Consider the following 22,193-nt stretch of genomic DNA (forward strand, 5'->3'; position numbering starts at 1 on the left):
GGGAATTTCAGCCCACACAGCACTTGGGGCAGGGAGAAGTTTGCCCAAATAGTCATGAGGTGGCTTGCCTCTTGGACCCAGGGTTCAGTTAATCCCACACATTCATGCCCCTTGCAGATCCTTCCTTAAGTTCAAGAAAATGTGGCCCTGTTCAAACCAGCCCTTGCGTCCTGACTCTTTCTTCCGGTTCAGTCTGCAGTGCTCAGTTTGTACATTTTTGAATAAACCCCAGTACGGCAAATGCCAGAGGTCTCCAGTGATCTCTCCTTCCCGAGGAAGCACTGCCCCTGGAACGCCTCACTGCTCAGGGAGGTGGGGAGCACGGAACGATATTATGCCAGCTCAAATAGATACTGTTGGCTGCTGAGCTCATATATGAGGGACCTATTCAGGACACACACTAGCAATATGTGCAGTACAGATACAGTGAGAAGGCATGAAAAATCATAATTTGTCACCCTGGTTTCCTCCATGTGTGGCTACCACAATGCTACGAAGTGAAGTGACGGACGCAGAAGATCCACCAGTCTGTGGGGAAATTTAGCTTTCATGTTTAAAATGGTGTGTTTCGCTCTCAAGGTTGAGGGGACATTTGAAAAGATGTCCCTATTGCCAATGGATATTGAGAAGGGGCGTCCGTAAGGTGGCTAGGTGTCCTACTTTAACAAAGGACCATTTTCTATTTGAAGAGCTGTCCAGTCCATGTCCAATTTAAAGATAAAGAACCTTCAGAAGGGAGAGCAGGGCTGGGCCTTGAAGTTGCCCATCACCATTTAGCCCTGGACAGCAGACTGAGGAGGCACACGGGTCACAATCTTCCCCACTATGATGAGATGAACTGTATTTATATTTATTTATCTGTGGCATTTATATCCCGCTGAATATCACAAGCTCTCTCAGCAGTTCACAATATTAAATACAAGATTAGCAGGAGGTTGGACTCAATGGTCTTAGAGGCCCCTCCCAACCCTACTATTCTATGAACACAACATTGAAAATACTTCCAACTACAGTAGATAATCAAGGAGCAGTAAAATCGAGTAGCATAATTAATTTACTTACCACCCAGGGAAAGCCTGGGTGAACAAGTGCATTTTCAGGAGGCATTTGAAAGATGTCACGTTTTCTGCCTCCCGAACTGCACGTTTTCCAGCGACGTTCCATTCATTTTGGAATGACCAGCAAGGCCATATATTTAAATTAGAGTCATTATTTTTAAATGTGCCTCTATACATATAAATTAGCACATGCGTTTTGTTTTTGCAACCCCATCTCCCTCTTTTTTGGCACTGTGTAAGTGCCATCTGCACAGCCAGTGGGGAAGGGTTATGCTTGGCACAGATCAGGTGAGGGCCAGGCCAGGGCTGTCATCAGCCATGCCCCAGTTGAGACCTGGAGGGTCTGTGAGGTCCATCCCCTCATCTGATGTCATTCGCTCATGCCTCACCCATTTTTTTCTTTCTGTGTGCAGAAAGAGGCACAGGGAAAGAGACTTAGCCAGCACTTGATGAAGAGGTTCCTCCAAGCAGTGACCAAGTCAGCCGCCTCCTTTGCACAATGTGAGCTACCCAGTCAGGGCTGTGGGAAGTGCACGAAGGGACTCAGCCAGTCCTTGGAGAAGCGACTCCTCTGAGCTCCAGCCAAGCTGACACTCCTTCATGCAGGCCAGACTGGGAACCTCTGCAGGTCAAATTTGGCCCATGGGCCAGAGTTTCCTCACTGCTGCTATAAAGTGCTCTAACGACAATGCTATACAAATTACTACTACTACTACTACTATTTCCCCATTGCTGCTATAAAGTGCGCTAATGACGATGCTATACAAATTAATAATAATAATAATTCCCTACTGCTGCTATAAAGTGCTGTAATGATAGTGCTATAAAATAATAAACAATACAAATATTATTATTTCCTCACTGCTGCTATAAAGTGCTCTAACGACGATGCTTAACAAATTACTACTACTACTACTTCCCCATTGCTGCTATAAAGTGCGCTAATGACAATGCTATACAAATTAATAATAATAATAATTCCCTACTGCTGCTATAAAGTGCTCTAATGATAGTGCTATAAAATAATAAACAATACAAATATTATTATTTCCCCACTGCTGCTATAAAGTGCTTTAATGATGGTACTACACAAATAATAAATAATAATAAAGAATTATTATTATCTCTCCACCGCTGCTATACAGTGCTCTAACGATGGTGCTATACGAATAATAAATAATAAACAATTATTATTATTATTCCACCGCTGCTATAAAGTGCTATGAAGATGGTGCTATTCAAATAATAAATAATAAAGAATTATTATTATTTACAGTGTTTTGCCATTAGGCCAGATCAGCAAGGCTGTCTCAAACCACAATAATCAAATAATAATCTATGCCGGGGCATGCCACTGACCACAAGATTTGGTTTCGGCACTGATTTGGTGATTTGAAAAGTAGCCCAATTTAGCTCAGACCAATTTGGAGGCTGCCCACTTCAAGTTGAATCCAAAACTGAAATTGGATTAGGAACTCCAAATCTTCATGCCTCCCATTGACTATCACTGGAAATCAACAAATGGCTATAACTTCTGTTGCGTTTGTCAGAGCTGGATGCAATTTGCAGGCATGGTACCTCTTCTGAGGGGATTGTGCACACTAAGTTTCAGATGAATAGGTGCAGGGAGTTTTGTGCCACAGCAGCCTTTCTGGTTTTGTGGGTTTCCAAAAAGAAAAATGAAAAAAGGAGGGGTTTATCCCCTTACAGTTTTTGTGGGCAATTGTTATGAAAATGACATAAAGCATAGAGGTGGCCCTAGTTAAGAAACCTGCAATATTTCAGAAAGAGAGCTGCAATAGGGGTTTTTGTTGTTGTTAAAGGGGAGCGTTCAAAATTGGGGTGGGGTGAGTGATGCACTTCTGCTTACCCCACTCCAAGGTTTTTGGGCAATTTGTATGAACATGACTTCTATCACAGACGTGTCCCTGGACAAGAAACCTGCAAAATTTCAGAAGGATAGCTGCAGGAACTAGGGAGTTATGATGAATGAGAAACAGGTTAAGACTTCTTTTGTTTTCTGCTCAATTGGCACCAAAGTCACAGACAGTGCAATGGGGCAGGGGTGGATGATGGATGGGAAGTATAGAGTGACTCAAACCTCCAGGATTTTCCAAGCAAGCACCCAAAGCTGCACCGTCCTTGATCCCACAGACACCACCAAACCTCTTTTATCATCCCTGTTCCTGAGAGAGAGAACTAGTGAAGAGCACTGAACACCGAACAGTTAAAGCATAGTGCAGGGTTCGCACGTAAGAACAACCCATTCAACAACAACAACCCAGACTCAGCCTGTACTCTGGGTTGTCGTTGCTTGTGAACCAGGTCTAGGTCTGTGTATTCATGTGTTTGTGAAATATTTGAATACTTCCATGTAGTATATGGAGGAAGAACCTTTGTTCTTCACGGGCAGCACCTGATGACGTTCAACTAAAAGGGACATTATCAGATGCATGTAGCTTTGCTTTCTTTGTCAATGTGTTATTTCTTTAAAAATATACAGTGAACTATTCAGGAATTTAGAATTTAGTTCCTTTCATTCCAACGTCACATGTGTGAATTTTAGTTGCTGGATCTTTTGGTGGGGTTTATTGCTCATTAGTTTTTGCCATTGTATAGTTGGATCTTATCCCAAACATATGGAATGTCGCCATGCAATACCCTGATGGCGGCCCTTCCCTGTAGTGGTACCCGCCCTTTGGAAAACCCTCCCTCATGCAGGTCAGGAGGCAGAAAATGTAGCATCTTTTAAATGCTTCCTGTGTTCACCCAGACTTCCCTGGGCTGTAATTAAATTAATCATACAGCTCCATTTTACTGCTCCTTAAATTGTTTTTATTGGAAATGTTTTTAATGTTGTGTTTTTAATGTTTGTGTGTTTATTTTATTTTAAATGTGATTTTAATATTTATTGTGAACTCCTGAGGGATTTTATTATTTTCAGCGCTATATAAGTGTCACAAACAAACAAACAAATAGTGCAATACATATGTATACACTTCCTAATAAAATATATAAAAGTCTTTCAATGGTTTAATTATGGCACTTGTGTGTTCTTTAGCATTTTGGGAGGGGTTGTTTTAATTGCAACTGTTGTCCTCATTTTGCTTTGCACAGCAGCACAGCACATTTCTAGCAGCAGTGGATACTGCATACGACTGGGGGATCCAGCTCTCCCACCTTGGATACCGAGCTTTTAAACATTATACTCAGCACAATGAGGACCATTATGGAGAAGGGCCCTTTGGTGGCCACCACATGAGGGCTGGAACGTTTAGATTGGCTTCAAAACTATTGCAGATGCAATTCTTAAACATTTGCAGTAGGGAATTGGGGAAACCCTTAAAAACCAAACCGAAACAGATCTAGAAGTGAACCAAATGTGGGGTTAATCGTAACACAAAACCAAACTACAGAGAACTGAACCTTGACTCCAGACATAACTTTTGGGTTGATTCACACAACCCATTGTTACGGGGGACACTCAACACAAATTGGCTTTGGCTGTGGATTTCAGCATGTGGAATCTGCCTTGGCTAACGCATCAACATATGCCCACCCACTTCCCCGTGTCCTCATCCAACATGTTCTTCAAAGATAGTTCAGGATGTAATAGCCACTCATTGTAGCCTTCAGAAAGATTGCCTCAATACTCCAAAGGCCCAGAGAAAGCCAACGTTTATTTCCTTAAGTACATTTTTTAAAAGGACATTGTGTGAATCAGTGTGCATGTTTGTGTGTCTGTGTGATCACATATTAATATGGGAGGTACTCTGAACCCTAGGGGATTTATAGGTACCAGTAGCAGATTAACAGGGGCAAATACATGGTAGAAAACTGGTGTAAAAGCAGGTCTTCAACATTCTCTCTTTAGCAGCCTAAACCTTGTTATCATCTCCGTTGCTTCCTCACCCAGCATGGCTAGATCTTTATTCAGGTGTGCAGCCCAAGACACAAGCCTAGAGCTTGAATGAAACAGTCCCATAACATCCCCTGCATTTTCTTTCATTAACATCACAGACCCGTCTTCGATTTATGACCCATTACAACTCCCAACTCCTTTCCTGGAGAGGCTACTTAAAACAGTGAGGCAGCCAAAGTCCCACTTATTTGTTTCTTTCCTCCCTCCCTCCCTCTCCCCCCGCTCTCTCTCTCTCTCTCTCTCTCTTGACCTCTGGCTATGCATCACTGGGAAGTGGGCAAATGCTGGTATTTTTATTACCCCCGTCCAGCTTTGCTGCCAAAGCTTTGCATCAGCCAGCTGGGAGGAGGCTGCACTCTCTCTTCTGAAGAGAGAGATAAGATTGGACAGTTAAAAGGAAACTTTTCAAGGAGACTGCCAAGATTCAGAGAACTTTCCTGAGTCATGCACAATGTCTTCTCAAAAGCTCCACGAAACTCTCGTGTGCTGTCTGGGCATTTCCTTTCCCAACAGGGCCACTTGCCAAAAGAGGGCTATGTCTCTCTCCTCACAAGACAACACCATTATCACTACCCTGAGCAGGCTGCTTCAGAGGTTATAGTGTTGAACCTCAGGCCTGTGGTCCCAATCCAGCCCTCTGGGGTTCCCCAGATGGTCTTGCCCCTTCCTCTGGCCCTACCCCTTTCCAGAACAGCTGATCATTTGGTGGTTTCATGGCTTTTTTTGCACGCCCCCCCCCCCATTCCAAAAGGTTGAAATGCCTCTCCTAAGGCTTCATTACTGGCGATAAGATCTTTAAGCAAAAATATGCTGGTATGGCGGTAAGAACTTTAAGCAAACATATGCTGGTATTTTGGCCGCACCCTTTTTGCATTCAGTCCTGCCCACCACTGGGATGTGGCCTGCGGGAGCTTCTCTGAAACTGAAGTCAGCCCTGAGGCTGAAAGGATCTTGACACCCCTGCATTACAGCTTGAGAGGGCGTATGTTATGGATTCAGGCACTGTGAAGCCAGGGGCAATCTTAGCTCTCCACTGAATGGAGCACAAGTATTTATGCATTGCAGGGGCAGCCCGTCCATATAGGCGAACTAGGTGGTCTCCTAGCAACGGATGCAAATGTGTTTGGATTTCTATGAATCCAACCTGCAGATTCCACAGTGTACAGGATCTTTCTGAGACACATGGATTTCATAGACTTGCAGACCAGTTTTTTTTACTTTGGGGTGTGTGTGTGCACAAATGTGCAAGTGTGGACTTGGGCTAATGTGCATTACTACAAGTGGGCATGAGCACAAATGCACATTTGCAAACAGGAATGGAATTCTCATACATAAAATCCGATTCCATCAATGACCGGATGGCAGGACGAAAGACAACTGGCAATCCTCGAAACACAGATGGAACGGATTTAACAAAATCCGCACACCTCTAATAGAAATACATTATATCTCACCAAAATGGAAAGGTTGTGATCAGGTGATCGGTGCGCCTGGCTGCTCGGTCTGTGGCTTAGGTGCTAACTGTGGATAGCCACCTTCAAGGCTGCTGCTGTCCCAGCTTCTTATGGGTCTCAGTCTTTCATCTGGACTTGGACCGGACAGCCCTTCAAACAGAGGATGCCTTAAATGGAGGACTGTCCTCTGGCAGCCCTTCAAATAGAGGCCTGTCCTTTGCAAAGTAGGACACATGGCCACCCTAGCACAGCCACCCTAAAGCCTGATTTTGGTGAGGGTGAGAGTGCATGGCAGGTCTCACTGACCAAGCTCTGGTGCTGTTGTTGAAGCCCCGAAGCATAAAACCAAAAGTATGTAACCCCTGAGATGTTTCTCTGCACTAGTCGACGGGAGTGTGTGAAGCTCGTTGGACCAAGCAGGGTTCCCCCTCCCCTCCCCTGATTTCCCAGCTGCGATCAAAGCTCTGGGTGTTGGGAGACATCGAAGCCTCCCACCCCTTCTCCTCCAGCCTTGTACGTTCAGGCTTGGTACTTGGCCCAGCAGCAGAATGTCATGTAATGGGTCTGGAGCGCTGGTTAATCATTCTAAAATATGTTCACGGTGAGCAAGCACCGCAGGCTCTTTCCAGCTTATCGCTATTGCTAAAGCGTCGAAAGAAGTGCAGCCGGGCTGGTGGATGCTCCAAGCTTCCCATGCGTTTTGAAGTTGCTATCTGACTGAAAGCTCTGCGCTGGGAGTCCATAGAATAATATAACCAGGAAGGCTGGAAGAGTCCTTGCAAGGCTGTGGATGATACGGGTTGATCCTGGGGATGTGCAAAACTGGAGTTTGCCGAAGTTCTCCAAATTTCACCTTGGAGCTGGCGCTGACTCAAGTCCGTATCAGACTGTGAGCTTTGTTTCTTTCTTTTCATGTGAAAATCCATCTGTATTTTCATGACTATTTTTCAAAATGTACGCATCAATTGTGCACATCTTTGAAATGTGCACATTCTTCTCCCATTGATTAAAGTGATTTTTTTGTGCACATTTTTCAAAAGTACGCATATTTTCATGCACATTTTTCAAATGTTCGCATGCTGGCAAACACATTTTTTCTGGTCCACAAATCACATCACAAGCTCGGAAATGTACAGACTTTGGCTACAGATTGTGACTGGGCCTGTGTTTGGTCTGGAAAGTGTGAACTCGGTAACTCCTGATCAAAAATGAACTGAAATGAATTTCTCATACACCCCTAGTTGATCCTATAAACTGGTTGGCAAGGGTCTTCTTGCAGGGAATAAGGTGAGGAAAAAAGAATTATTTCATTGTTATCGGCCTACATGGCACTTGACAGATAATGTAAGTAAAGCAGGAGAGCTCCTTGCCCCAAGGAGCATACAATCTGAATTCAGTCTGGGGCGGCAGTGCAAGACAGCAGTGGGAGGAGAGGTGAAAGAAGAGAAGGGAGAGTCAAGGGTAAGAAATGATATATGTGAGCAAATGCAATGATGCACACTTGCTGGCATTATTTTGGTACAGCGGTGTACTCAAGACAAGACTTTGAGGGCAGAGGTCCAGAGCCCCAGTGAGTAGGAGGGCCCCCAGCTGCAGCATGGCTGGCTTCCCACATTTTCGAGTAAGTGAAATTATACACATTATGATCTGAAGTGGGGACCACTGTTAGGAATATTAAATCCAGAGCCGCCCCCACCCCCCCGGTAAGGCCATTAAGTACAGAGCATAAAAATGACCTAACTCCAGCACTGTTTTGATTTGGTGAATAAGGACGAATGGGGCAGCTCACCAGATTTTTGGACTATAATTCCAATGAGCCACAGCCAGCATGGCCAATGAGGTGATGGAAATTGTAGTCTGAAACATCTGGAGGATACCAGGTTTCCTATCCCTTAGTGGGTTCCTATCCCTTCTGCGGTGGCTTAGTGGTTAAGACGCTGAACTGCAGACCGGAAGGTCGGCAGGACAGCAGTTCGAGACCCGAGTGCCGCGTGACGGAGTGAGCTCCCGTCTTCAGTCCCAGCTCCTGCCAACCTAGCAGTTCGAAAGCAAGAAATTGCAAGTAGATAAATAGGTACCGCTTCGGTGGGAAAGGTGACAGCATTCCGTGCACCTCGGTGTTCAGTCATGCCGGCCACATGACCACGGAAGTGTCTTTGGACAGCGCTGGCTCTTCGGCTTAGAAACAGGGATGAGCACCACACCCTAGAGTCGGGCACGACTGGCTGGGGACACCTTTACACCTTTTTTTATCCCTTCCTATCACTGAAGTGGGTTTTGAGGAGAGATCTGAAGGGAGGGGGCACCACAAAACTGTTCTCAGAGGGTGTTCCAGGCCATGGGGCAGCAAGAGAAGATGGGTAAATCCATTTAAGAGAGCAGGAGATTTTTGCATCGCCAGAGGGTGGTAGAATGGAGCTATTGCAAGGGCCTGGTGTATTCTCCATCTCCGATTATATGATCATGCCACAGAAATCACAAACTAACACTGGGATTATTATTCAGAAAATGAAAGATTTCTTTCTTTCTTTCTTTCTTTCTTTCTTTCTTTCTTTCTTCCTCCCTTCCTTTCTGAAAAGATACTTCATGTGTACTCATATCAGTTTTTTCTTTAAAACATTGGTATCAAGAAAAGCTGGATTCTGCAACTTGTATATATTATGCCAGTTAGTTTCAGGTGGTATTTTTTATGTGGGACAATAATTTCAGGAATGAGTCATCATACTGAAAGAAGGTTAACATGTTGAGAGGCAATCAATAATAATAGGTATCCCAGGTACTGGGAAAACATTTTAATGTATTTTAGGAAGAAGATAAAAATCTAGGGGTCTTTATTTTCCTGAAATACATACATTTCCCCCAGTACCTGGAAGGTCTATTTATTTTGTGCTGTGAATCCATTTTAGAACCTTTCTCAACATATGTTGACTCATTCCTTAAACCATTTGTATGTATCTTATGCTAATTGCATAGTATCTCCCCTTAAGGTGTAATCCTATGCATGTTTAGACAGAAAAAAGTCCTACAACTCCCAGCATTCCCCAGCCAGCCATGCTGGCTGGGGAATGCTGGGAGTTGTAGGACTTTTTCTGTTTAAACATGCATAGGATCATGCCCTTAGCCATAATTTATTGCACAATGTTTCCTATTTTGCATAACTTATTCTGGTTTGGCCAGTGATGAGGTGGAACAAGGAGCTATGCAGGGCACTGAAGCCCCCACTCTAGCCACTGAAAATCATACCTCTCTGGCTTTTGAGAGTTCAGCAGACATGGGGAACATACTTCCAAGCATATCTTTGCAGCCATGAGGACTAGAAACTTTTTTTTTTTAAAGAAAGCTGAGATCCTCAGGTTGCTGTATCATGTGCCTGATACCACATCTGACACTTTTTCTGCATTCTGGAAGAATTGCAGTGTTCACATACCTGAGTAGGTATACATTTGGGAACTATATTGGATCTTTTATTTACCTTTCAGTTATATATATCATATATCAGTTTATGAATTTAAACTCCTTATGGAAACAAGCTGCTTTCTTGAAAATCAGTGTAGCGGAGTGGATAGCTGCACAGGAAAGGCAAGAGAATGGAACATTATCAAAGCAGGCATGCACATACACAATGCAACGTCTCCCTCTACCAGGAGCAAACTACATATCATTACACTGCAGCTGGGTGTAATGAAACACTGGCAGCCCCTTCTCCCACCACAAATGGCCCTCAGGAGGAGGAGATTTGCTGGGGGGGAATGGGAGGGGGAAGAAATGGCCAAACATCCCCCCCCCCATTAAAACTCTTACTGTTTTTACTGCGGCAGGATTCCGGTGCCACGTCTGCAAGGTAAACATGGGTCTGGAAAACCGGCAGGAATGAAACCAGCTGGGAAGGGGTAGCAAGCAACTGGTAGAGGAAAGTTGAAGCTCCAGATGCCTTGGCCATGCTGGTTGGGAGTTGATGGGAGTTGTAGGCCAGCACATCTGGATGATACCAGGTTGGGGAGGCCAGGCTTCACTCTTACCTCCCATCCCTTTTCCAATGCAAGCCACACACGTGTGCACGTATGAGCACGCATATGTATGCATTTATGTGCACACACGTCAGAGGGCATTTTGCGAGGGAGAAGGAGCCCTTGGGGCATCATTAGATGAGGCTGCAGTGTAACATTTAGTTGGCTTCTGGATCAAAGTAGATAGGTTAAGCAGCAGGTACAGTCTTTCAACTTCTTTTTAAAAATGAAAACATACACTCTTGTTATTATGGAGTATATAGTCATGTAGAATGTACCTGCCTAAATGTCATGTTTCCTGATTGAAACACTTTTTGCCAAAGAACTTTGTAGAACTATCCATGAGACACCAGTCTCACTTAATAATACTAAAACTACTACTACTGAAAAGAAACAGAAACAAAATTAAGGTCTCGGAAGGCCTATTTATTTCTACTAAAACTTATGGACATACTGAAATCTCTTTCCTTGAACCAATGGAATGTTCAAATGCTTAAGTTCAGCTGAATTGTGTCCACAGATATCAGAGGTTAAAAGCAAATCACATCCACATTCTCCACACTATTCGCAAACATAGTAATGCTGCAAAGTTCTTGATAACTCGATGAAAAGCTTGAGACGCCATTAAAAACAATCATTGTGTTCCAATATTTCTTTTTGAAAGTTCTCAAATTAGCAGGCCCCCCTTTTTAGAGAAACATTTTCATGTTAGAAATCCAACTGTCATACGGTACAATCCTACGAGACAGACACCCATAGGATGGAGGGTTCCAGTCTCGGAGCCTTCCTCCACCCTAACCCCTGCTAGCCAAAGTGGGAGGAGCAGCAAAGGGTTTTTTTCTCAGCCTCTCAGTCATCTGAAAATGCAACTGACATTAGATGGGCTTCTGCCCATCTCATTCACCTTCCTGGGGGCAGGGATGGGAGCTGAGAGGCCTTTGGATCTAGCAGATCAGTGGCTTCTCCCCTTCCTTTGGACTTGTGGACCATATTTTTAACTTTCTGGAATTGTATGCAAATTTAGTCATAGAAAAATACATAAAAACAAAATTACTGGCCCCAAATGTACATTACCCCCATAGGCTAAAGCATAAAAATGTGCATGTGCATTTGATGGGGGGAATTGCACATTTTCGCAAATGCAAATTGGGAAGTTGGAAAAAATCCAATTCCATCAATGAACAGACGATGAAACAAAAGGCTCCTAAGAAGCCACAAAAAGTAGATAGAACAGAATTTACAAAATCCATACATCCTTAGATACAGCAGCTGTTCCACCTGCGTAGTTGTGGCATCTCTCCCCACATTATGTGAGTATAGGATTGCTCTGCCCAGCTTATCCAATCCTGTGATACCAACTAATTGTGCTAATTCTGAAGTTCTGTTCAGAATTTTCAAGGTTTTTAAATTCTCCAGTTTAGTTCCATTCTATTTTGAATCAGAACAGATGCTTTAAGATGACAAAGCTATGAGCCAGTGTGACAAAATATGCACACACGAAAATCACTGCATTAAAATTGCAAGAATGTACAATGCAATATAAGCAAAACATGCCGGTGAAACTATCCCGGGGGCCTAAATGAAAGTGAACAATTGAGAAAGCAGTGACTGATGGGAACATACATAGAACAGAATGAATGTCAGATTACGCATTTCCCTACCTCCAGTGGAAATTAGTCACTTTAAATGAAGAAAACAGAATTCATGCTATGGAGATGGCTCGTCATCCCTAGTTCCAGGAGCTGAGACCACAGTGGCCGTTGCACCAGCAACTGCTGCCTTCATACTGGCTGCAACAGCTTCACATTTGCTGACTCATGCTTCCTGCATTATGCTGTGTCAATATCTCGCCCTCTCTGGGCAGTACTGCTGATTAGCTACCTATCATTTACCCTGCATATATTTAATGAATTCATGGTTATGCTGTGCAAACATAGACTCTACTGCTGGCCATGGAGTTATGCTACTTTATTGTTTTATTTTTTTATTAATGAAAAGGGATGTTTCCATTAGCCCTCCTGGGCTTGCAAATGTCTTCATGCTCTCCTCCTACACCCCATAACCCCCCCAATTCCTTGAAAACCAAATTGAAGGCAGCACAATAAACAATGCCAAAATAAGCTAAAGCATGCTGGGCTACCTAATGTGTGTAATGTATTCCCCACTAAAAAAACCTGGCTTTTCTGTTTGCAGAATTTAGATTCGTTTTGCCACTGAATACACAGAATTTTCATTAACTTCGCATCCCAAGATGGATTTCAGCAACCTGTTAACAATCTATTCTCATGGTGATTTACTGGGAGCCTTCTTCCCTTTGAGGGCTATTTTTCTTAGATAAGAAAAGATTGTCTCTCTCTGAGCCTACCTGTGATAAAAGCATCAACCATTCCATTAAATAGCATCTGTCAAAAATCTCCAAAATTACTCAACAGATTTGCATCTACAATATGTTGTTCTACAGACATTCTAAATTGAACGAAAGATACTAAGTGGCTCTGGAATTCCAGTTCTAAGGTCTCTCAGGTCTCCCTTAGCAGCCCAGCCCTAGGCTACTCTGCCTCTCCATGACATCACAGCAATTAAGCTCAGGGCAACCAATGGGACCACAACCCCTGCCAAGTTCTACTACCATGTCATGAGATGACATCAGCCACTTTCTGCCAGATGCCACTCTCAAACTGTAGGCATGCACTATTTGTTGAGAACTGAAACCACCACATGGATAACATGGTTGTCTGCACCCATGTTCTACTTGTGCATGCATGACAATCACCCAGCAAGTCAGCCTGCCCCCCTTTTTTAGGCAGCAGTGCAGCTGGGTAATTTTAGACCCTGGACATAATGATCTAATATGGGGCCATGTGTATTACTTCCCTTGTGAAGTACACAACTAACATTTCTATTCTCCTTTTCTCTTATGCGCACACAGACATCACTACCACCATTCCATTCTTTACAATTGCTTCTACATTTCTGATATGTTAGAGCAAGGGTGGGCAACTTCCGGAGGTCCAGAGGGCATTTTGCCCCCGCAAACCCCACTGCAGTCATCGGGTGCCCCCCACCCCCGGGCCAAAAAAGCTAAATTTAACCATTTGGGCATTCTGCGGCCATTACAAATGCCTGTTTTTTGGTATTTTTTTAAAGCTTTAGGGAAGCAGCTGGGGCTGCAGCAGAGGATGCTGGGAGCCGCATGCAGCCAACACTCACACATGACCCACCCCTGTGTTAGAACCCCAACAAAAGCAACAACAACAAAACCTGTTAGCCAACCCTGATTTTTTTTAAAAAAAAACTGAGCATGTGCAATTTTGCATTTTCATCTCGCTTCCGACACAGTACCCATCATGACTAAAGGAATAAAATGGAGTCTGCATGTGCTGCGCTTATCCCTTGACTACTCCGGGCAGGGGGCCCCTAGACTTTGGCTCCAAGGTCAGCCTCTAGCGACACCACTGTTCCCAGGTTTTCCATCCCTTGGCTCACTGCACTGAAAAATCCATTGGCCAAAAGGGAGGAAATCAAACGGGGCAAAGTGCTGCTTACTTTTCGTAGTCATGCTTGCAGTACAGCTGCCTGTTGCGACAGTAGCATGTGCCTGAGAGGGGCTGCAGGCAGGCGGCGCACTTCACGCAGCCTTCGTGCCACGAGCGCTCGTTCACTCGCAGCAGGAAGCGGTCGGAGATTGGGGTGTTGCAGCCGGCACAAACCTCCCGCATTTTGGACTCTGAGCCTAGGAGACAGGGAAGAAGAAGAACAGAAATTAATGGACAAACTCAGGGGTCCTCTCTATCAGAGAGAGCATTGTACAAAGGAGAAAGGAGGCCAGTTAGGGGGAAGGCCAGGGGAACAGTTGCCTTGCATGTGACACTATGATGGCTACTAGTCTTGATGGCTATGTGCCCCCTCCAGTGCCAGAGACAGTGAGCCTATGGACACCAGGTGCTGGGGAACATGGGTAGGAGGGTGGTGTTGCGCTCATGTCCTTCTTGTGGGTTTCCCACAGGCATCTGGTTGGTCACTGTGTGAACAGAATGCTGGACTGTATGGACCCTTGGTCTGACCCAGCAGGGCTCTTATGTTCTTATGATCTTATACATCAGGTAGAGCCTCAGGCCCGGGGGCCAAATGGGGTCCCAATCCAGCCCTCCAAGGTTCTCCAGATGGCCATGTTCCCTTCATAGAATCATAGAATAGTAGGGTTGGAAAGGGCCTACAAGACCATCGGGTCCAACCCGCTGCTCAATGCAGGAAGCCAAGTCAGAGCATCCCTGACAGATGGCTGTCCAACCTCATCTTGAATGACTCCAGTGTGGGAGAGCCCACCACCTCCCTAGGTCATTGGTTCCATTGTCGTATTGCTCTAACAGTCAGGAAGCTTTTCCTGATGTTCAGCCGGAATCCGGCTTCCTGCAATTTGAGCCCATTGATGGAGAAGAGATCCTGGCCTTCCTCTCTGTGACAGCCTTTCAAGTCCTTGAAGAGCGCTACCCTATCTCCCCTCAGTCTTCTCTTCTCAAGGCTAAACACACCCAGGTCTTTCAGTCTCTCCTCAGAGGGCTTTGTTTCCAGTCCCCTGATCATCTTTGTTGCCCTCCTCTGAACCCTCTCCAGCTTGTCTGCATCCTTCTTAAAGTGCGGTGCCCAGAACTGGACACAGTACTCCAGATGAGGCCTAACCAGTGCTGAGTAGAGGGAGACTAGTACTTCCTGGGATTTGGAATCTATGCTTCTATGAATGCAGCCCCAAATAGCATTTGCCTTTTTTGCAGCCACATCATTGTTGGCAACACTCCACACTCGTAAGAGGAGCGCGGGGCAGCGAAAATGGGGCGATCCTGGGGGCAGGCTGGGGCGGGGAGGTCAGAAGCGCTGGTATGACACTTCCTATGTATCATCTGGCCACCAATTCCCGCGATCCAAGGTCCTGCGGCTAGACAGCTGAAATCAGCTGTCTGGCTGTGAAAGCAGGGCAGTGGGAGCGCAGAGGAGATGTGCTCCTCACCACTCCTCCCGCCCTGCACTGGATAGGCAGTCGCCTCCCCGGGTCGGAGGCAACCGTCGATTGCTCCCTAAGTGGTGTTCAACCTGTTCTGGAGGGGGTTGTGCTCCCCCTAAAGGATCAGGTGGGTAGTTTAGGGGTGCTCTTGGATCCAGCATTGTCAATGGGAGCACACGTGGCCTCACTGGTACGGTGCACTTTTTATTAGTTTAGGCTGATATACCAACTATGACCCTATCTGGACAGAGATAGCGAGGCTATAATTATCCATCCTCTGGTAACCTGTTGTTTGGATTACTGCAATGCATTATACATGAGGCTGCCCTTGGAAACAGTTTGGAAACTTTCACCGGTCTAAAACAGGGCAGCAAGTTTGTTAACAAGGACTGATCGATATGATCATTGTATGGCAGTACTCTGTGATCTACACTGGATTCCAGTCCATATCCAGGCCCAATTCAGAGTGCTGGTATTAACTTTCAAAGCCCTTAATGACTTGGGGACAGGTTACCTGAAGGATTGTCTCCTCCTTTATATACCTGTCTGGACCCTAAGATTATCTTCAGAGGCCCTCGTCTGTGTGCCCCTGCCAAATGAGTTGAGGTGGGTGCTGTCAAGGGCTCCTTGGAGGGCTCTCAGTCTAATCCAGTAGCCAAGTCCAGACACAGACAAAGGGATTCTTTTCAAAGCTTTATTCTTCTTTTACAACTTAATAACTCTACAGGTAGCAACTAGATCTGAGCAGCAGCATCCCTATGCCCTAAGTTGGAACAGTTGGTCCCCGTTTGAAAGGCAATTACTGGCAGACCCCTGAATATAAGGACTAGGGAGAATCCCTCCCCTTTTCCCTTGGGTCCTCTGGGCGCAACCGTTCTTTGAGCGCAAACCATTTGGCGCCGCTCTCTGCGTCTGCGCCGCGCATCCCCCCCAGTCTGCTATCTGTGCTGAGTCACTCCCTGGACTGCTTTCTAAACTAGGAATGTGGGTGGGAGGAATCTCCGTCAGCTGTTGGTCCTGGGAAAAAAGGAGCGCGCTCCTCTCCCGAAGGAGCGACTGCTCTTCCTCAGCATCAGAACTACTCTGGGATTCTATGGGCTCAGTGTCCACCCTGACAGGTGGCTACTAGGGAGAGAGACTTTTCAGTGGTGGCACCCCTGTTGTGGAATGCTGTCTTCAGAGAGGTCCTTTGTGGTCCTTTCAGTGCCAAGTGAAATAAAAACACTTTTTATTTTCTCAGGCTTTTTTGTTCTTCAGTGTTGTTTTTAAATGTGTGTGATGTTTTTAGATTTTGCCCTGCTGCTGGTTTTGACTCTGGTTTTATTCTATTTTAAAATTTTAAAGGTTTTATATTATGTTTGATCAGGTTGTATTTTAGGGTTTGAATTTTTGTGAACCCCCAGAGCACTTTGGCTATTGGGTGATATAGACATGTAATAAATAAATAAATAAATATTGTGCTTTCAGTGACTTTGGCACTAATCAAGCAGAAAACAAAAAAAGTCTTAAACTGTTTTTCATTTATCATAACTCCCTAGTCTCTGTACCTATCCTTCTGACATTTTGCAGTTTTCTTGCCTGGGGCAGCTCTATGGCATATGCAGTTTTCATTCAGATTACTCAAACACTCATGGAGGGTGGTAAGCGGAAATGAATCACTTACTCTGTTGCCCCCCCTAAAATTTGAACACTCACTTTCAACAACCCCGCATCTATTATTAGGGTGCAATCCTATGGCGCACCCATTCATCTGACACTTGGCAGACTTGATCCCCTTAGAAGGGGTAACTATTCCTGAAAATGTCCAATTCTGCCAAGAAATAATAAAAATCAGTTATTGGCAGTTCCTATCTATCTATCTATCTATCTATCTATCTATCTAGGCTTGTGGCACAGAAAACCTTGCACCAATTTCTCTGAAATTTTGCAGACATAATCACCTCATAATAGACTACTATGCTTGCAACTTTAATCCAATTCTGACAAACGGAAAAATGTTATAGTCATTTATTGATTTCCAATTATAGTCAATGGGAAGCATGAAGATTCGGATTTCTGAACTGAGATGCAAATTTGGACCGGAGTCACAGTGAGGGGCCTCCAAATCATTCCAAGCCAAATTGGGCTGCTTTCCAAATCTCCAAAACAGGGCCCAAATTGAATCTTGTGGTTGGTGCACACCCTTAATATTTGTCATTTATTCTTAATTTTAACTGGCCTCATACTGACGCACTTCAAGTAGGTGTTGGTATTACAAATGTTGTAATGTAATGTACAGTATACAGTGTTGCTAGAACTGGAAATACTCCACAGTTCTACATGTAATGCAGAAAATATAGAAGATGGCCTTGCCTTCCTAGATTGTTGTAGCTTTCATTTCAGAGTCATTCTCAGCATGTTGGTTGGCCTTCAGTAGGTCATTAATCATCAGCTGCAGTTCTCCCTTCTGTAAAATGGGCACGGTACCAATTGGCTTCACAGCATGCCCATTCTTCAGTGTATGGGATTTTATTTATATTAGTGATCAATCTGCTTTCTTTTTCAAATCCCAAGTATCCTAGATTTTCAAGAGTGGTTTCCCCGCCCACTAATATCCCCAAAATAAACATCCTGAAGATCGAGCATCTGTACTTGAGAATGTTAAAAAAAATTCTAATCACAGGAATATAAATCCAAGTGCTCTTACAAATCTTGAAGCTCAATGAGTTTGTTTGTGAATTCCCCACCCTGCGTTCATTTACAGTCATGGCTATCATAAAAACAATGTCTGCTGATCTTCTGGCATTGTTCCATCCATCGAATCCACCCAGATCTCTCCCCAAATGGGCACCCTCCAGATGTGTTGGACTACAATTCTCACCATCCCCAGCCAGCACAGTAAGTGTATTGTTGGCGGGGGATGATGGGGTTTGTAGTCTAACCCCAGTTGGACAGCACCAGGTTGGGGAAGCCTGATCTAGTAAATTTCTAGTCATTGTTGGGTGCAATGACCTTGCACTGGTGGTAATACTTCCATCCCTCATACTTTGAGCTTTTCTACATGAGGCTGTTGATCGCTGTATCTGCTTTCAGTTTTGTTGCAGAATTGAGATCCGAGCTCTACACAAATAGCTTTTTCTTTCCTGCTTTTCTGGTACATTACCTCTAGGTGGAGCTGTGCTATTCAGGATAATGCAAATGCACAACTACAAGCAGGGCTGTCAGAAATAATACCCCATTTTCCCCATTCTAAAAAAACCCTGGGAAAGTGCTCTGAAAAAACAGAAGTGAAACTGGAGGATCATGATGTCATCTAAAGAACCTGTAAACAACCGTAAGGAATCGTGAGTGCACAATAAATGCCTTTTGGTAGAAAAGCTCTTTGTCTTAATCAGGATATACCTCATTTTAAATTGCGTGTGTGTGTGTGTGTGTGTGTGTATCTATAGATCTATATCTATATATATCTTGTCTTGTAAGAGCTGATTGGGATTATCAGTGCATCTATCTATGGCAGCCTTTCAAAGGCTTCCCAGCAGGGACTGCAAAGATAAGGAAGTGCAGGTGGGTAATAAACACCCCATCCGGTGTAGAGAATTTGGCTTGGGACTGAGGCAAAGAGGGAGAGAAGGCTTTTGCCAAATGGATTTCATTCCTCCTCCCAATGTACCCTTCAGTGTGCTGGATTTCGTAAGGCACACTTCGTTTGCTTTTGGCCTTCCCTGCTGTTTTCTTTTTATGTGGGGAGCACTATTTGTTATGCATGTGACATCCCAACCTCATGCCTATGTTGGGCATTATGCTGGCAGCCAACAGAACGCTGCGTTCCAGGATACAATCAGACAGACAAAGCTAATGCATGAGCACATGAGTGCTCTTCCTTTCTGCTGCATCTTTTAACATGTGAAAAATGGGGAATTGGTGCAACTCTCCTCTAGGGAGACCACATGGTCTCTGGTTGCATGTGGGGCTTTGAGAAAAAAGCATGAATAGCTGGGGTGTGGCCCGTTTAAAGAAATTTTTGTCAATTAATTTCATGAGTTGAAATTGATTGACTGATTGGCTAAATATGCATACATTTTCATGTGGGTAAAAACATGAATTATTCCCCCCAATAATTCTTTTTATTGAGTTTGTGAAAAAGAAATACAGGTAAAATGAATGCAGAAGAAAGGAATGGATTTCGACGAGCTAACAAAGAGATCAAAGTGATCTTGATAGACTGGAGCGCTGGGCAGAAAACAACAGAATGAAATTTAATAGGGATATATGCCAAGTTCTGCACCTTGGAAAAAGAAAATAAATGCACAGTTACAAGATGGGGGATACGTGGCTCAACAACACTACAAGCAAGAAAGATCTTGGAATTGTTGATCACAAGCTGAATATGAGCCAACAATGTGATGTGGCTGCAAAAAAGGCAAATGATATTTGGGGCTGCATTAATAGAAGCATAGCTTCCAAATCCTGGGAAGTACTAGTCCCCCTCTACTCAGCACTGGTTAGGCCTCATCTGGAGTACTGTGTCCAGTTCTGGGCGCCACACTTTAAGAAGGATGAAGACAAGCTGGAGAGGGTTCAGAGGAGGGCAACAAAGATGATCAGGGGACTGGAAACAAAGCCCTATGAGGAGAGACTGAAAGAACTGGGCATGTTTAGCCTTGAAAAGAGAAGACTGAGGGGAGATAGGATAGCACTCTTCAAGTACTTGAAATGTTGTCACAGAGAGGAAGGTCAGGATCTCTTCTCGATCATCCCAGAGTGCAGGACACGGAATAAAGGAAGCCAGATTCTGGCTGAACATCAGGAAAAACCTCCTGACTGTCAGAGCAATACGACAATGGAGCCAATGACCTAGGAGGTGGTGGGCTCTCCCACACTTGAGGCATTCAAGATGAGGCTGGACAGCCATCTTTCAGGGATGCTGTGACTTGGCTTCCTGCATTGGATCATGGATCACTGCCTTATTGTGGTGAAGGGGCTTGTGTAACTCAGTGAAGCCATAAGCTATGCCATGCAGGGCCAGAGTTCTGACAAAATGTGGTCCACTGGAGAAGGAAATGGCAACCCACTCCAGTATTCTTGCCAAGAAAACCCCATGGAACGTATCACAAGGCTAAAAGATATGACGCCGGAAGATGAGCCCCTCAGGTCAGAAGGTGTCCAGTATGATACTGGGGAAGAGCAGAGGGAATTTCCAAGTAGCACCAGAAAGAGTGAAGCGGCTGGGCCAAAGCCGAAAGGACACTCAGCTGTGCATGTGTCTGGTGGTGAAAAGAAAATCTGATGCTGTAAAGAACCATTTTGTTTAGGAACCTGGAATGTAAGATCAGTGAATCAAGGTAAGCTGGAGGTGGTCAAACATGAGATGGCAAGACTGAACATTGACATCTTGGGAATCAGCGAACTAAAATGGACAAGCATGGGCAAATTTAATTCAGGTGACCATTATATCTACTACTGTGGGCAAGAATCCCTTAGAAGAAATGGAGTAGCACTCATAGTCAAGAAAAGGGTGGGAAAAGCAGTACTGGGGTACAATCTCAAAAACGACAGAATGATCTCAGTATGAATCCAAGGCAAACCATTCAACATCACAGTAATTCAAGTCTATGCCCCAACCACTGAGGCTGAAGAAGCTGAGGTTGATGTATGCTGAGCAATGTATGGCTGTGAGAGCTGGACTGTAAGGAAGGCTGAGCGCCGAAGAACTGATGCCTTTGAACTGTGGTGCTGGAGAAGACTCTTACGAGTCCCCTGGACTGCAAGGAGGTAAAATCAGTCAATCCTAAAGGAAATCAACCCTGACTGCTCATTGGAAGGACAGATACTGAAGCTGAAGCTGAAATATTTTGGCCACCTAACGTGAAGAAAAAACTCCCTGGAAAAGACCCTGATGCTGGGAAAGATTGATGGCAAAAGGAGAAGGGGATGGCAGAGGATGAGATGGCTAGATAGCATCACCGATGCAATGAATATGAATTTCAGCACACTCTGGGAGAGCGCGGAGGACAGGAAGGCCTGGCATGCTATGGTCCATGGGGTCACGAAGAGTCGGACTCGACTTAATGACTGAACAACAAAAATTGAGCAGAGGGTTGGACTCGATGGCATTGTTGGCCCCTTCAACCCTACTATTCTATGATCATATCATCATGGATCACTGCCTTGTTGTGGCAAAGGGGCTTGCGTAACTCAGTGAAGCCATAAGCTATGCCGTGCAGGGCCACCCAAGACGGACAGGTCATGGCAGAGAGTTCTGACAAAATGTGGTCCACTGGAGAAGGAAATGGCAACCCACTCCAGTATTCTTGCCAAGAAAACCCCATGGAACGTATCACAAGGCTAAAAGAGATGACGCCGGAAGATGAGACCCTCAGGTCGGAAGGTGTCCAGTATACTACTGGGGATGAGCAGAGGGTATTTCCAAGTAGCACCAGAAAGAGTGAAGCGGCTGGGCCAAAGCCGAAAGGACACTCAGCTGTGCATGTGTCTGGTGGTGAAAAGAAAGTCCAATGCTGTAAAGAACAATATTGTTTAGGAACCTGGAATGTCAGATCAATGAATCAAGGTAAGCTGGAGGTGGTCAAACATGAGATGGCAAGACTGAACATCGACATCTTGGGAATCAGCGAACTAAAATGGACAGGCATGGGAGAATTTAATTCAGGTGACCATCATATCTACTATTGTGGGCAAGAATCCCTTAGAAGAAATGGAGTAGCACTCATAGTCAAGAAAAGGGTGGGAAAAGCAGTACTGGGGTACAATCTT

The 22,193-nt window shown here is 44.7% G+C and overlaps 1 protein-coding gene across 2 annotated transcripts in view; it reads right to left on the reverse strand.

The window, feature by feature from the left end:
* Positions 1–22,193, reverse strand: part of LOC146353442 (LIM homeobox transcription factor 1-alpha-like) — a 120,188-nt gene that overhangs the window by 73,096 nt on the left and 24,899 nt on the right. For both annotated transcript variants that reach the window (XM_084836434.1, XM_084836433.1), the window contains exon 3: positions 13,988–14,174. In XM_084836434.1, the coding sequence (XP_084692560.1) occupies positions 13,988–14,174 (187 nt within the window). The remainder of the gene's footprint in view (positions 1–13,987; positions 14,175–22,193) is intronic.

This window comes from Heloderma suspectum, chromosome 2 (assembly GCF_057233095.1).
Source record: "Heloderma suspectum isolate Gila_16-S chromosome 2, 16-S_ref, whole genome shotgun sequence".
In the NCBI taxonomy this organism is placed as follows: domain Eukaryota; kingdom Metazoa; phylum Chordata; class Lepidosauria; order Squamata; family Helodermatidae; genus Heloderma; species Heloderma suspectum.